The 14,972-nt window shown below is 44.6% G+C and overlaps 1 protein-coding gene across 1 annotated transcript in view; it reads left to right on the forward strand.

The window, feature by feature from the left end:
* The first annotated feature begins 2,880 nt into the window (after positions 1–2,880).
* LOC140405523 (growth/differentiation factor 11-like) overlaps positions 2,881–14,972 on the forward strand; it is a 421,047-nt gene continuing 408,955 nt past the window's right edge. The window contains exon 1 of the mRNA XM_072494076.1: positions 2,881–3,430. Within this exon, the coding sequence (XP_072350177.1) occupies positions 3,034–3,430 (397 nt within the window). The 5' untranslated portion in view covers positions 2,881–3,033. The remainder of the gene's footprint in view (positions 3,431–14,972) is intronic.

Raw genomic sequence — 14,972 nt, forward strand, 5'->3', positions numbered from 1 at the left:
GGGGCTGAATGGGATCCCCCTGTTCCTGTGTAACAGGCTCGAGGAGGGGGCTGAATAGGATCCTCCTGTTCCTGTGTAACAGGCTCGAGGAGGAGGCTGAATGGGATCCTCCTGTTCCTGTGTAACAGGCTCGAGGAGGGGGCTGAATGGGATCCTCCTGTTCCTGTGTAACAGGCTCGAGGAGGAGGAGGGGGCTGAATGGGATCCCCCTGTTCCTGTGTAACAGGCTCGAGGAGGAGGCTGAATGGGATCCTCCTGTTGCTGTGTAACAGGCTCGAGGAGGAGGAGGCCGAATGGGATCCTCCTGTTCCTGAGTAACAGGCTCAAGGAGGAGGAGGCTGAATGAATCCTCCTGTTCCTGTGTAAGAGGCTCGAGGAGGAGGAAGGGGCTGAATGGGATCCTCATGTTCCTGTGTAACAGGCTCGAGGAGGAGGAGGGAGCTGAATGGGATCCTCCTGTTCCTGTGTAACTGGCTCGAGGAGGGGGCTGAATGGGATCCTCCTGTTCCTGTGTAACAGGCTCGAGGAGGAGGAGGCTGAATGGGATCCTCCTGTTCCTGTGTAACAGGCTCGAGGAGGAGGAGGGGGCTGAATGGGATCCCCCTGTTCCTGTGTAACAGGCTCGAGGAGGAGGCTGAATGGGATCCTCCTGTTCCCGTGTAACATGCTCGAGGAGGGGGCTGAATGGGATCCTCCTGTCCCGGTGTAACAGGCTCGAGGAGGAGGAGCAGGCTGAATGGGATCCTCCTGTTCCCGTGTAACAGGCTCGAGGAGGGGGTTGAATGGGATCCTCCTGTCCCTGTGTAACAGGCTCGAGGAGGAGGAGGGGGCTGAATGGGATCCTCCTGTCCCTGTGTAACAGGCTCGAGGAGGAGGAGGAGGCTGAATGGGATCCTCCTGTTCCCGTGTAACAGGCTCGAGGAGGGGGCTGAATGGGATCCTCCTGTTCCCGTGTAACAGGCTCGAGGAGGGGCTGAATGGCCTCCTCCTGTTCCTGTGTAACATTCTGCCTGGCTATTTCAATGTTGTCAGCCAAGAATGCATTGCCATGGTTTTCTCACTGTCGTGCTATTGTATGATGCCCGCTTGTTCAGGATGAGGTTGTCAGGCCAGATGTTTCCACATCAGAAATACCCTTAAATTGTCCAAATCAGTGGCAGATTGGCAGCACGGCGGACACACAATCCCAGACTCAAAGCTGCTACTGGCAGGACCCAGAAGCGAGACAAATGCATCACTGAATCATTTTAAGTATCGTTTTGAACACATGACAAGTTTTGCGTTCATGGAGCCGAAATCTCTTGGTACCAATCTGGTTTCCAGTATCTCCTCCAACACTTCAGTTTCCACACCGTCATGGTGGAAATTCTCTTTGAAAGCCTTATCTCAAGCTATGAATTCTCGTTCAATACCTCCTCACATTTTCCTGCCCTGTTTCTCCATGGTAAGAAAAATCATTGCGGTTTCAAGTTATTTGGAAACCTCCCCGAAGAACTTTTATAGGTTGTCTAATAACTACTTTAAAAAAGAATAATTTACCTCCGTTTCAGAAGGATATAGTGGACATCTGGAAGTTTCGCTCCCAAAAAAGTTGTGGATATTGGGGGTCATTTGGAAGTCGATAGATTTTAGCTGAGGAACAAGTCTGGCAGGTCATGCCACGAATTTGCTTCAATCTCACTTATTTTCTGCTCATTTCATATTGTTCCAAATGATGGAGATTTATTATTGGTCGGTGTTATAAACCTAAGAAAAACATGGGATATATAAACCTGATCATAAGAAACGTGTTTCCTCTTTTTCGAATCCCAACAAATGTATTTTGTACTTTGGTTGCTGTGAAACCGTTTATTTGCATTAAGGGCGCCATATAAATACAAGTTGTTGTTGTTGAAATTGGGATTTAACATGACCTGGACGGAAACAATAATGTCTGTCCTCTGGAATCTATACCCACTAACAATCACTCAATTGCAAATGAGGATTTGAAACTAACGAGGCGTACTGAAATTTCGGGTTAAGTTTTCACCGACATTGGGTTGCTGAGTCCCACATCTCGCATTGCAACATTGGGAATTGTCCCTCCCCCCCACCCCCTCACCCCCTCGATCGTTTTAGTTAAAGTGAAGCTGAAAATCAACAAGATTTCAACTCCTAAAGCTCGCCAGGCTGCGAAACTGACTTGAAACTGACCCAAAACAGTCTGAACGCAACATGGCAAAATAATTGCACCCAGCCAACGCTGTTTGAAATGCAGAGATCGTTGTTTGCAATAAATAGATAACCCAAATAAAATAGACGATTCTCTGAACGAGCCAAGGTAAAAGAATGAGGCAATGGACTTCATAAACAGCAGCAGCTAAAACCCCGGGCGCTGGGCACAGAAAAACAATCAACTTCAACAATGTTCATTACAGGTCAGCTTCACAGGCGCGGGAACGTTTGACCGTGAATCTTGGTTGTTTTCGAAACGCAGGGATAACTTAGGGGAACAGGCATCCAATAAAACAGCAAATATTTGGAAAGAAGTGATAGAAATTCAACGCGAGGGACAATGGCAGATTTCTGGGCACGAATGATGAAGTGCAGGGAATATCTACTGTCTCCATTGAAACCAAATTGCTGCAAAGAAATATTAACTTGTAAATACTGCAGAGTGCGCACATGTGGGCAAGGAAGAGACTGGGAGCCCGAGAGAAGGTGCGGGGCAGAGAGAGTGAGCAGAAGAGAGCGGACAAGGGGTGAATATTAGCTGGCATTGACACAAGGCGATTTCTTATTTCTCCTCCTGACAGTCAGAAGCCTTTTGTTTGGCTCTTCAGCCAATCCTGGATTTTTACGACACAATAGTTGTGGCCAAAGTTGTGATATAAAAAGGAGCGCGTCAGTGATCACTTATCATCCACCAGCGTGTGTCACTCGGCCGCTGTCCTCTCCCGGCTCCACTCTGCAATCCAGGACTTCGCTTCATTCTCAACAGGACATAGCACACTCACACACTCTCTCTCTCTCACACACACACACAGTCAGATCATGCATAGATCACAGGTTTTCCTTAGCCTTCTGATCTCCCTAGGATTGACAGTCAGTGACGAGCCCGTCTTGGAGAAGGATTTAGAAACTGGGGAGAGGGTCTTAGACCAGGCGGAACCTGGGAGACAAGAATGCTCTGCTTGTTTATGGAGAGAACACAGCAAAGCTTTGAGGTTGGCATCCATTCGATCTCAGATCCTGAGCAAGCTGCGTCTGAAACAAGCTCCCAACATCAGTCGAGATATTGTCAATCAGCTCCTACCCAAAGCTCCCCCTTTGCAGCAACTACTGGACCGATATGATATCCAAGGGGACGACTGCCTCTCCAAAGAGCCTCTTCTGGAAGACGACGAGTACCACGCCACGACAGAAACTGTCATTACCATGGCCACCGAACGTAAGTACCTCAGTCCCATCTTCCAAACACTGTGATAATCATGTCGATAGGTTCAAACAGAAATTAAAGGGGAAATGCTCATGGTGGGGAGTTCAATCTCCGAATGTAGATTTTAATCCTAAACTGTGGTCGTTGCTGTAGCGAAAGTTAAACATGAAATGTGCTAACAACCTCGTGCGTCTGTACCGGACCCTCTGGCAGCTAACATTGAGGAAGCGGGGTATGGACCAACCCCTGACCGGTTTCACGTGCAAATATCACAAACAGTAATTTGCATGGTACAGTCCACGTGCCAATATTATACACAGTGATGTTTTCAGATAACGGTCTACATACCAAACACACATCTTCCATTCAAAATTATACAACAAACAATGAACAGTCACTTCTAAACTAGTTAATACGAGAATGACACAAGTAATGATTAACCCACGGTTAATAAACTAATATCACAAATGTCTAGGCTATCTATCGGTCACACGTTTATATCATAAACTATATTTTATAAAATATCAACAGTAATTTCAAAACTATAGTTAAAATATTATAAATAATTTCTCGAGTATAATTCATGTCATTTCTAAAGTATAATTTAACAATAATTTCTAGACAATAGTTCACAAAAGAAAAGTCACAAACTCATAATTTCTAGGTGATCATTGATAAAATACCACAAATCCTAATGCTTAGAGTATCATTCAGAAAATATCAGACAGCAATTTCGAGACTATAATTCATGAAATATCACAACAGTAATTTCTATAATTTATGAAATATTACAAACCATAATTTCTAGATTATTGTTGCCAAAATATCGTTAACAATAATTTCTAGACCATTGTTCACAAAATATCAGAAACAGAAATTCCTGGAGTATCATTTATAAAATATCACACACTCATTTTAAGACTATAGTTAAAATATCGCAGCAATTTCGAGACTATTGCACATAAAATGTCCTAAACAATAATTTGTGGAATATAATTAATAGAATAGCACAACCAATAATTTATAGGCTATCATTCATAGAATATTATAAATAGCAATTTCTAGACTATAGTTGATAAAACATCACAAACTCTAATTGCTAGATTCATAAAATATCAGATGTCAATTTCGAGACTGTAGTTCATGAAATACCACGAACAGTCATTTCTATCGTCCATACAATGACACAAACACTAATTTCCAGGCTAGAGTTCATAAAATATCCCAAACTGTAATCTCTTTTTAAAAAAATCTTACAATAATATCACAAAACGCAACATCGTGGCTAAGGTCTCCTTGGTTTTCTTCAATGCCGCTCAATTAAACATCCTATTTGTTGTCGGAAGATGTGTGGGCCAAATGGTCTGCCTCACTGGCAATGCATTGGAGTCCATGCTGCAGAAGATTTGGCAAAGTAGGGTTGCACTTTGTGAAGTGGGAGTCAACCCTATTGTGGAGATAGGTGCAAGCTACATGGAGGGTGGCTGAGGGTGGCTGACCAGAGTCATAACTGGGAGGAAATAAGAGATTGTCCCATACCCAAATCAATGCCAAGGTAAGTGCTCCATTTTTATGCATACATGCTCACTGCTTGGACATTGAAGATGTGGTCCCAATGGAAGGTTGCCCACCTGTACATTTGAGGAGAGAGCATGTGAGGAGCATTCGTCTTTTGCTGTACTTTGTTGTCGAACAGAGGGTGGAGGGAAGAATTGCAGTGGCACACAGCAATATCTTGCACAAAGCATATATCAGTTCAGCTCACAGCGTACTGCCAGCAGGAACACTACACCAGCTCACAAAGCCTTGTCTCCAGTGAGGGAAGGGATCAGGGCACAGGGTGCTATTTGGCGACACCCTGGGGAATCATATTGTCTTCTTTACTTCTGTTTGCAGGTGCAATCAGAGGGAGAGGACCAACACAGGCATTGTTTGGGGGTGTGGTGGTGGGAGATACAGACATAGACATAGAATTTACAGTGCAGAAGGAGGCCATTCGGCCCATCGAGTCTGCACCGACCCACTGAAGCCCTCACTTCCACCCTATCCCCGTAACCCAGAAACCCCTCCAAATCTTTTTGGGTCACTAAGGGCAATTTATCATGTCCAATCCACCTGACCTGCACGTCTTTGGACTGTGGGAGGAAACCGGAGCGCCCGGAGGAAACCCACGCAGACACGGGGAGGACGTGCAGACACCGCACAGACAGTGGCCCAGCGGGGAATCGAACCTGGGACCCTGGTGCTGTGAAGCCGCAGTGCTAACCACTTGTGCTACCATGCTGCCCGATGGAGTGTATGGGAGGGGGGGGGGGGGGGGGGGGGGGGGGGAGGGGGGGAGGGAGGAGGGGGGGGAAATGTGGTGAGCATTTGGTGGCCGTTGTCATAGAGGCTGTTTAGCACAGGGCTAAATCGCTGGCTTTGAAAGCAGACCAAGGCAGGCCAGCAGCACGGTTCAATTCCCGTAACAGCCTCCCCGAACAGGCGCTGGAATGTGGTGACTAGGGGCTTTTCACAGTAACTTCATTTGAAGCCTACTTGTGACAATAAGCGATTTTCATTTCATTTCATTAGAGCAACTGACGCCACTTTAGAATTTGGAGGATAAGCTACAGAAAGCATTGGCTTGGATGGATTTTCAGGCTGTGTATCACTAACGAGCAAGCGTTCTTCATTGATAAATCATACTTCTGACTCCTTTCCATTATCTTCATGGCAAGGATTATATCAGCAAAGTGGTTGAATGACACGCCACATACTCTGACGTCTGTTTAAAGGCAATGTCTTGCTCAGACATTGTAACCACCATTTCTTTCTTCTGGAAACTCCTGCCAAAATAAAGCAAGGCAAGTTGTTTCCAGAAGGTCGTAGCACATGGGCAACATTTGTGACAAGCACTCTTCGCACCTCCATTACCCAGTAGGTGTATGCTAGAACCCAGAGACTAAAATGAGTGAGTTTGGGGGAGGGGACACCATGTGAATCACAGGTCACAAGTGAGGAGGAGCAAATAGAGGTGGCAGGAGAGGCAGGTGCAAGATCTTGCCAGGCTGCAAGTCGATGTCACACCGATTATACAGACAAGGGGCTCATATTCTATTGGGCCTGTTTTCAGATGGGAGTTGATGCTGGGGCAAAAAGGCTATTTGCTACATCTTTTGAGGCCAACATTATCAACCTCACAGCACATCACTTGTGCCATCACTGAGCCATGTGGGCAGGATTTAATGCAGTATGCCATGGAGTGCATGCGACCTTCAGAAATCTGCAGGAGAGCCCCAAAGACTGAGAAAACACGCGCTGAATAGCAGTTTCTCAGCGATCCTGTGAATAACATATTTGCAAACAACTGCCCAGTCTTTCCAATGTGGCAATGGTACGTTTGTGCAACTAGTTGTCCAAGGTTTCAAAAAGGAATGACAATCTGTTTTAGCCACATCTGACACACCCATGGACTACTCATACAGGTCATAGGTCATTCAGATCGGATGCCCAGTCATGATGCTTGGCGCAGACCAATGGTCCAATATCGTGGTTTATTTTCAATGTGTCCACATGTCCTCCCATCCTGACCAGCTTCCTCACAATGTTTGAGGAAGTGCCTGAGAATGGGCTGGCTTGGCAGCCATTGCTTTGTTCGATGTAGCTCCAACTGTAGCATGATGTCACTCCATCATATCTCCAGAGTCCGAGGTCATAGCCATCCCAACAAGCCCCGTCTGACAAACCTCAACTTGCCACCACAGTTGCTCCTCCAAATGCAAAGGATTATTTGAACTCAGCCCAAAGGGCAGCACGGTAGCACAGTGGTTAGCACTGTTGCTTCACAGCTCCAGGGTCCCAGGTTCGATTCCCGGCTTGGGTCACTGTCTGTGGGGAGTCTGCACGTTCTCCCCGCGTCTGCGTGGGTTTCCTCCGGGTGCTCCGGTTTCCTCCCACAAGTCCCGAAAGACGTGCTGTTAGGTGAATTGGACATTCTGAATTCTCCCTCAGTGTACCTGAACAGGTGCTGGAATGTGGCGACTAGGGGATTTTCATTGCAGTGTTAATGTGGAGCAAACTTGTGACAATAAAGATTATTATTATTAAACAAATACACTTTACGGGGGTCAAAGAGGGGAAACACAAGTGTTTTCTTTTCCAATTAAGGGGCAACTTAGCGTGGCCAATCCACCTACCCTGCAAATCGTTGGGTTGTGGGGGTGAGACCCACGCAAACACGGGGAGAATGTGCAACCACCACACGGACATTGACCCTGGGCCGGGATCGAACCTGGGACCTCGGGTGCCGCGAGGCAGCAGTGCTAACCACTGTGCCGCCCTCAGTGAAGGGTTGAAGCAAATAGCACAGGATAAATCTCAACCTTATTTCACCCAATGTATTGAAAGTGCTTGAGGAGGAATGTGCAGCGATCCTTGGATTGACACTGTGTAGGCCTTCCATGACTGGAAGTAGCTCTTGATCAGTGTTCCATAGTAATCGTTTGGCCTGTACATCAGTGATGTCCATATCAATCGATGTCCTTTCCGGGGCAGCACGACGGCGCCGAGGTCCCAGGTTCGATCCCGGCTCTGGGTCACTGTCCGTGTGGGAGTTTGCACATTCTCCCCGTGTCTGCGTGGGTTTCGCCCCCACAACCCAAAGATGTGCAGGATAGGTGGATTGGCCACGCTAAATTGCCCCTTAATTGAAAAAAATGAATTGGGTACACTAAATTTTAAAAAAAAAATCTATGTCCTTTCCTGCTATTTCCCATGCTCATTCCTCTTTGGGTTAACATTTTGCATATGCAGCAGATGGTAAATGCTTCTGGAGACCTTGGCTGTGGTGTAAGGTAACATGCACTGAGTGGTGATTAGGACGAGGAATAGAGCCCCATGAACCTGTTCCAATGGACACTGGAATTGTTGCATCAACATCATTCTAGTTTTATCCACTGAACATCAGGTGCCTCAGTGTATTTGTCCTCTGGTAGCATTCGGGATTTCTAGTTGGAGATCATCAACCATAGCCGTAGAGCAGTGTTCTTCAAACTTTTTTTCCGGGGACCCATTTTTACCAACCGACCAACCTTCGGGACCCACGCCGGCCGACCTGCGCGACCCACGCCGGCCGACCTTCGCGACCCACCATTTTCTCTTACCTTGTTTGTTGCTGACAAAAAATGGAGGAAATGGTTTTGGGTCCCCTTGGCCCCATGAACTTGAAAAAAAAAAGGCTGCGACCGTATAAAAACAAATGCGGGCGCACTGCGCATGCGCACCGATGATCGGGCACGCATGCGCAGTGCGGCCGAATTTTTTAAATCTGTTCCTGGCCATTTTGAAGGCCGCTCGCAGCCGGCATTATTAAAAGCCGGCTGCTGCAGCTGTTGCGCGCGGATTTGCGCGATCGGGAGCGCCGCGACCCTCCCGTGGGTCGCGCTCCCGAGTTTGACAATGCCTGCCGTAAAGGGTCGCCCTTGTCAAGAGAAATCAAGTGGTGGAAACGTCCCTGCTATTGAATCACTCTGAAAAATCCCAAAAGACACTGACCGCATCAAGCAATCTTTAGTGGCACATCTGGATCAGGATTGAGAACCATTATATTTGGGGTGGGGGGAAGAGGCCACTCTCATCAGCTTTCCTGTGGGCAGCAGACATCGACTGGACAGGGAACACAACATTTATTTGATCACTGGGCACTCTTGAGCGCAGAGTCACATGTGGACGTTAAACATAGAACATTACAGCGCAGTACAGGCCATTCGGCCCTCGATGTTGCGCCGACCTGTGAAACCACTCTAAAGCCCATCTACACTATTCCCTTATTGTCCATATGTCTATCCAATGACCATTTGAATGTCCTTAGTGTTGGCGAGTCCACTACTGTTGCAGGCAGGGCATTCCACGCCCTTACTACTCTCTGAGTAAAGAACCTACCTCTGACATCTGTCCTATATCTATCTCCCCTCAATTTAAAGCGATGTCCCCTCGTGCTAGACATCACCATCCGAGGAAAAAGGCTCTCACTGTCCACCCTATCCAATCCTCTGATCATCTTGTATGCCTCTATTAAGTCACCTCTTAACCTTCTTCTCTCTAACGAAAACAGCCTCAAGTCCCTCAGCCTTTCCTCATAAGATCTTCCCTCCATACCAGGCAACATTCTGGTAAATCTCCTCTGCACCCTTTCCAATGCTTCCACATCCTTCCTATAATGCGGCGACCAGAATTGCACGCAATACTCCAAATGCGGCTAAGTTAAGGTTCTTCATGTCAACCCATGGCCTTCTGGGAGATGATTTGCCTCAATGGCTGTTCAGGTGGCATCTGACCACGGTGGTCTCATCACATGTGTCAGTAGCTGTTGTCCAGGAAACAGGCTTATTGTGCAGCCTCCCAGAGCGCTTGAGGGGACACACTGTCTGGATGGTTTGTAGGAGAACAAGACTACACTGCAAAACCATGGTTGTGGATACCATTGAGGAAGCCTGCGCGAAAGCTCGACCTGGACACCTCAACATCTGTTTGGGGCTATTACCCCATCTTTGGGAAAATTGGATCATCTAATTTCAACATGATGAAAGGTTCAGTCAGGTTTTAGAAGTTACTTCAGAGAATAAAACTAACCTTTATGCCATACCTGATGGTACCCACAGAAGCATAAATCCCCACCTTATGCCAACATCTTCCTCATTTGCAGCCAAGGGACCTGGGAAACTTGGTTCGCAAACTTCAAGCCATTAGCCTGTGCGGAAGAGCAGTGGTCTTCACCGCCAAGATAGGGCAGCTCTCCCTGAGTGCACATTCTGCTGCAGGACCTCCAACTCTTCAGCATTGCGGAAGCAGTGTTGGTCACTTTTCCTCACTGTGCCACTGTGAAAAATTAGTTTCTTTTCATGGCAAGTTGCAGCCGCGCTGGATTCTGTGATTTTCCTCGGCCAAGAATGTCTCTGGCTTAGCTCTACTGCCTATTATCGAATTCAAATTAAAGCCGGGATTTCCATCACCATATCCAACAAGGCTCGCATTGCAGATGTGCACAATCCCAATTAATCAGGCTTATAAAATCAGGGCTGTTGTATTTGTGACAAAAATGAAGCATTTATGTCCTGGTGTTGGTCTTCATTATTCCTACATTTTCACAGCGACTTCACTTCAAAAGTACTTCACTAGATGCAAGGCACTTTGTGGTATCCAAGGTTGTGAAAGACACTACATAAAAGCGGTTCTTCACCCTTCGCACTGCCATAAAACCGGCGATTATTCTGACTGGATATTAAAGGCCGGTGTCTGAGAGAGAGCTGGAGCCAATCTGGGTTCTGTTTAATTGGTGGCTTATGTGTATTTAATGGACATATATTGAAATCTGCTTTGGTCAAATTATTTTTTGGGAAATCGCAGCTATTAGAGAGAGGGGAAGACTGATCAAAATAAGATATTATTCACTTGAGTGATTTATCTCGTCAGGCAGGTAAATACATGATGGAGACTCTAGGAGAAGAAGGTTCTCCTACAGGAGAGGTCGGAGAAAACTATCAATAGTAAAAATGCATAAATATAACCAGCGATTTGTACAGCAATGACCAAAGTAATTCTCACCGTCCCGATTTGATGATCCTCAGCTTGCAATACAGCATTAATTGCAGAGTTTGTTTTAACAATTTAAACAGCTTGTACATAAAGAGAAAAATGAAGAGGGAAATAAAAATATGTTCAATGCTTGTTGCAGAAAGAGCAAAATGCTCTTGAAAAAGTTAGTTTACTGTGTAAATATTACCCATCTTTTTAAGCTGTAAATTGCAAGTCACAATTGGTCATTTTAAGCTCTAGCTTCATAAATCAGTCATTTTATACTGCAGATCGTATGTGTTAATCAAAAAGTAATTTTACGTCCCAGATCATGTCGCAAAGTCACTTTACTTTATAGATCACATGCAAGTCGCAAAGTCACTTTGTCATAGGTGACATGTAAGTCGCAAAGTCACTTTAAGCTATACTTTGTATATGTATGTCGTAAAGTGTTATTTTCTGCTATTGTTCATATGCAAGTGTGGCAAACATTATTTCCTATTGTGTAATTCAAAGTTTTATGTTGCAGTTCATACCTTCCTATGCTAAAGCTTATTGTTTAATGTTGTAACCAGTCATTTCTAAGCTAGAGTTCACATATGATTGCTATTTTTGGGCAGTTTTTCATGTAGTAATTTGTTTATCAGCGATTGCTAGACTTATAGTTTGTATGCTAATATCACAGACAATAATTGCTATATTTTATGTTTCACTGGTTAATATCATAGTAATTTCTGAGATATTGCTCATGCATTCAACTTGCAACAGCCTGTTCTAGTATTATAAATGGTCATTTCTGGGCTATTGTCGCTGCACACTCATAAACAGACATTTCTAGATAGATCATTCCTTCAGTGGGATAATCAATTTTGAAATAAATTGTTTAAGCTTATTTACTGAAACAGAAATAAATGAAATAGTAATTTGGTAGTACAGAACTTGAGTATAGCTGAAAAAAAGAAACATGCTGTCAAAGCTTTTTGTCTTGGATTCATCAGGACAGAAATGGCAAAAACATCCAATTGTGAAGGGAGCAACAATTTATATTGCATAAGAGCGTGCTGATTGGTTGGCAAGTGGATTCTGATTGTTAGAGACGTTGCCATAAAGAATGCACCAGGGAACAGTCAACTGCAAAGCTTTAGTTGAAATTCAAACCAAGCATGTCAACTCTGATTGGTCAAGGCATTGCAATGGAGAATGAACCAGGGAATGGTTGTCCCCCACATTTTTGTTTAGTTGAAACTGGACATGTTCCTCCTATCTGCAAAGGACAGAGGTTTATGTGTGAATATATGTAGCTTCTAGCACATGTAAGTGAGCCGCACCACAAGCTCAACTGATAATCTTAAATCGGTTGTCAGTGTACTTCTTAGCATAATCAGGATTGTTTAGCAAGTCTGTGTGGAGTTTGCACATTCTCCCCATGTCTACGTGGGTCTCATCCCCACAACCCAAAGATGGATTGGCCACGCTAAATTACCCCTTAATTGGAATAAAAAATTGTGTACACTAAATTTAAAAAAATAAAGAATTTAAAAAAGGATTGTTTAGCAAGTGTTGTCCATTCGCAGAATCACTGTTTGGATGTTCACCACAGGCAAAGTACCGACTGTACCCAACCAGCTTAAGCTTGCAAAACTCAAAACACAATATCCAACATTACATGAGATTCCACGGAATTCTGTCCTGATGAGTGTAAGATGAAAAGTTTCAACAGCATGTCTCTTTTTTCAGCAATACCGAAGTGAATGAGATCAGAAACTGAACTACTAAACTGCTTCAATGACAAGGTGTTTTTCAATCAGTTTTCGCTCTCAGAAGAAAGTCATTCTTTTAACTGATGTTTTTTCTAATATTTTACCTTTGTGAGATTTGGGCCTGGAATTTGGCCAATGCGCCTGTATTCCAGCGTGATCCAGCTTCCTATGATCCCAATATGGCAGCGAGGAAGTGTACTGCCCACCACATTGTATAACTGATACATAACATTGACAACGTACGCCAGCATTACTTATAGAGCAGAATATCGACTTAAAATAGAATCCTTTGCTTCTTTCGAGCCCCGTTATCATTTAACAAAAATAAATCTCAAGGTGTAGGTGTTGCTGGCAAAGTTATCACTTATTACCTATCTCTTGAGGTGATGGTAGGCTTTTTTTGACCTCCTGCAGTGAAGGTACTCCTCGTTATGTAAGTGTTTGAGGATTTCTCATTTAGACAATATCTTTTTTTCATAAATGTTTTTTATTGGATTTTTGAACAATGTATATTTACCGTTATGTACACAGAATAAAATATATATAGAAGAGAAAGGAACACGCACAAAAAACAAAACAAACAACAACAAAAAAATAGAATAAAATAACTGGTCGGGTATTATGCGCCATCTCAACAACAGCAGCTCTGTACAATTGGCATATTGTTTTTAGCACATAAGTAGGCATCTGTTTGTGGGGAGGGGAAACCGGGGAGGAACATAGACATTTGGGCGCCGGGGAAACAATTACAGAACAATTACAGAGGGCAATATGCGAATGGATCTGGTGCCGGTGTTTGTCGCTGCTTCTCCCGGACGGTTTTCGCTGCGATCACCTCCGCTTCAGCCGTTCGTCGCGTCTTTCGCCCGGATTTTCCTTGTTCTCTGCTCCTGTAGCTGCCAAGTTTGTTATTGTTTCCCGTGCCCTCCTTCCGGCTGTCATTACCTTGACCCCCCCCCCCACTGGTTCCCCTCTATTGTTCCCTGTCCCCTCCCTCTTCCCCCCTCCCATTTAGACAATATCTTGACATCTGAAAAGAACATATGCTGATTTCCGTAATATATTGTGTACCCTGCTGGACATAAAATACACAAATAGTACATTGACTCCGAAACTAATTAAGTCTGTATTGGTTCCTCATTTTGTTTCACGTACAAAGGTCAAAAGTTTCCATCAAACCTTTCACACCGCAGTCGCTGACTGCTTCATTCCATTTATTCATACTGATGGAAACACCCAGAGTCAGTAAGTACCCAATGTTACCGATTACAATTAGTCAAATAACTTGAGACCGTCAAGGATAAAACAGCCACTTGATTGGCACCTCATTGGCTACCTTAAACACTTACTCCCTCCACCCATGCCCAGTAGCAGCAGTGTGCACCATCTATCAATATTGCACTGCTCTTTTAACAGCACCTTCCAACCCCCCGATCTTTACCACGGAGAAGGACAAGGACAGCAGCTGCATGTTCCCCTCCATGCAACTTGCCATCATCACTTGGGGCTGGTTTAGCACACTGGGCTAAATCGCTGGCTTTGAAAGCAGACCAAGGCAGGCCAGCAGCACGGTTCAATTCCCGGACCAGCCTCCCCGAACAGGCGCCGGAATGTGGCGACTAGGGGCTTTTCACAGTAACTTCATTTGAAGCCTACTTGTGACAATAAGTGATTTTCATTTCATTTCATTTAACTATAATGAACTATACAGTGAAGATCCTTCTCTGCCACTGGCCCAAAATCTTGGAACTCCCCACTTAACAGCACTTGAGAGTACACCTACACCACATGGATTGCAACGGTTCAACAACATGCCTCACCACCCCCTTCTCCAGTGCTATTAAGGATGAGCAATAAATGCTGGCCTTGGCATCGACACGCATATCCCGTGAACCAAGAAAAAAAAAGTATCCGTAATAACTGCAGAACAAACACACAAAGCATCTGTCTTGGCTTTTAATATTATATTCTTATTTTACATAATGACTTGCATAAGGCAAGGGGAATTTAAGCTAGAAATCCATATTACAGGACACATTGTCCTTTTAAGCTCCATCTTTATAGCTGTTTGCAGATTTCAGTTGTGGAAAATGATTCTAAAGCAGCACGTTTGAAAAATTGACATGAAAATGAAAGAGCAATTACATCTTGGGCATAACATGAGATACATTGAACACAAATCACACCAAGCGAGCTTTAGGTGTTTTTAGAATGTTTAAAGTTATTACAACATATGAATA

The sequence above is a fragment of the Scyliorhinus torazame genome, chromosome X (assembly GCF_047496885.1).
Source record: "Scyliorhinus torazame isolate Kashiwa2021f chromosome X, sScyTor2.1, whole genome shotgun sequence".
NCBI lineage: Eukaryota > Metazoa > Chordata > Chondrichthyes > Carcharhiniformes > Scyliorhinidae > Scyliorhinus > Scyliorhinus torazame.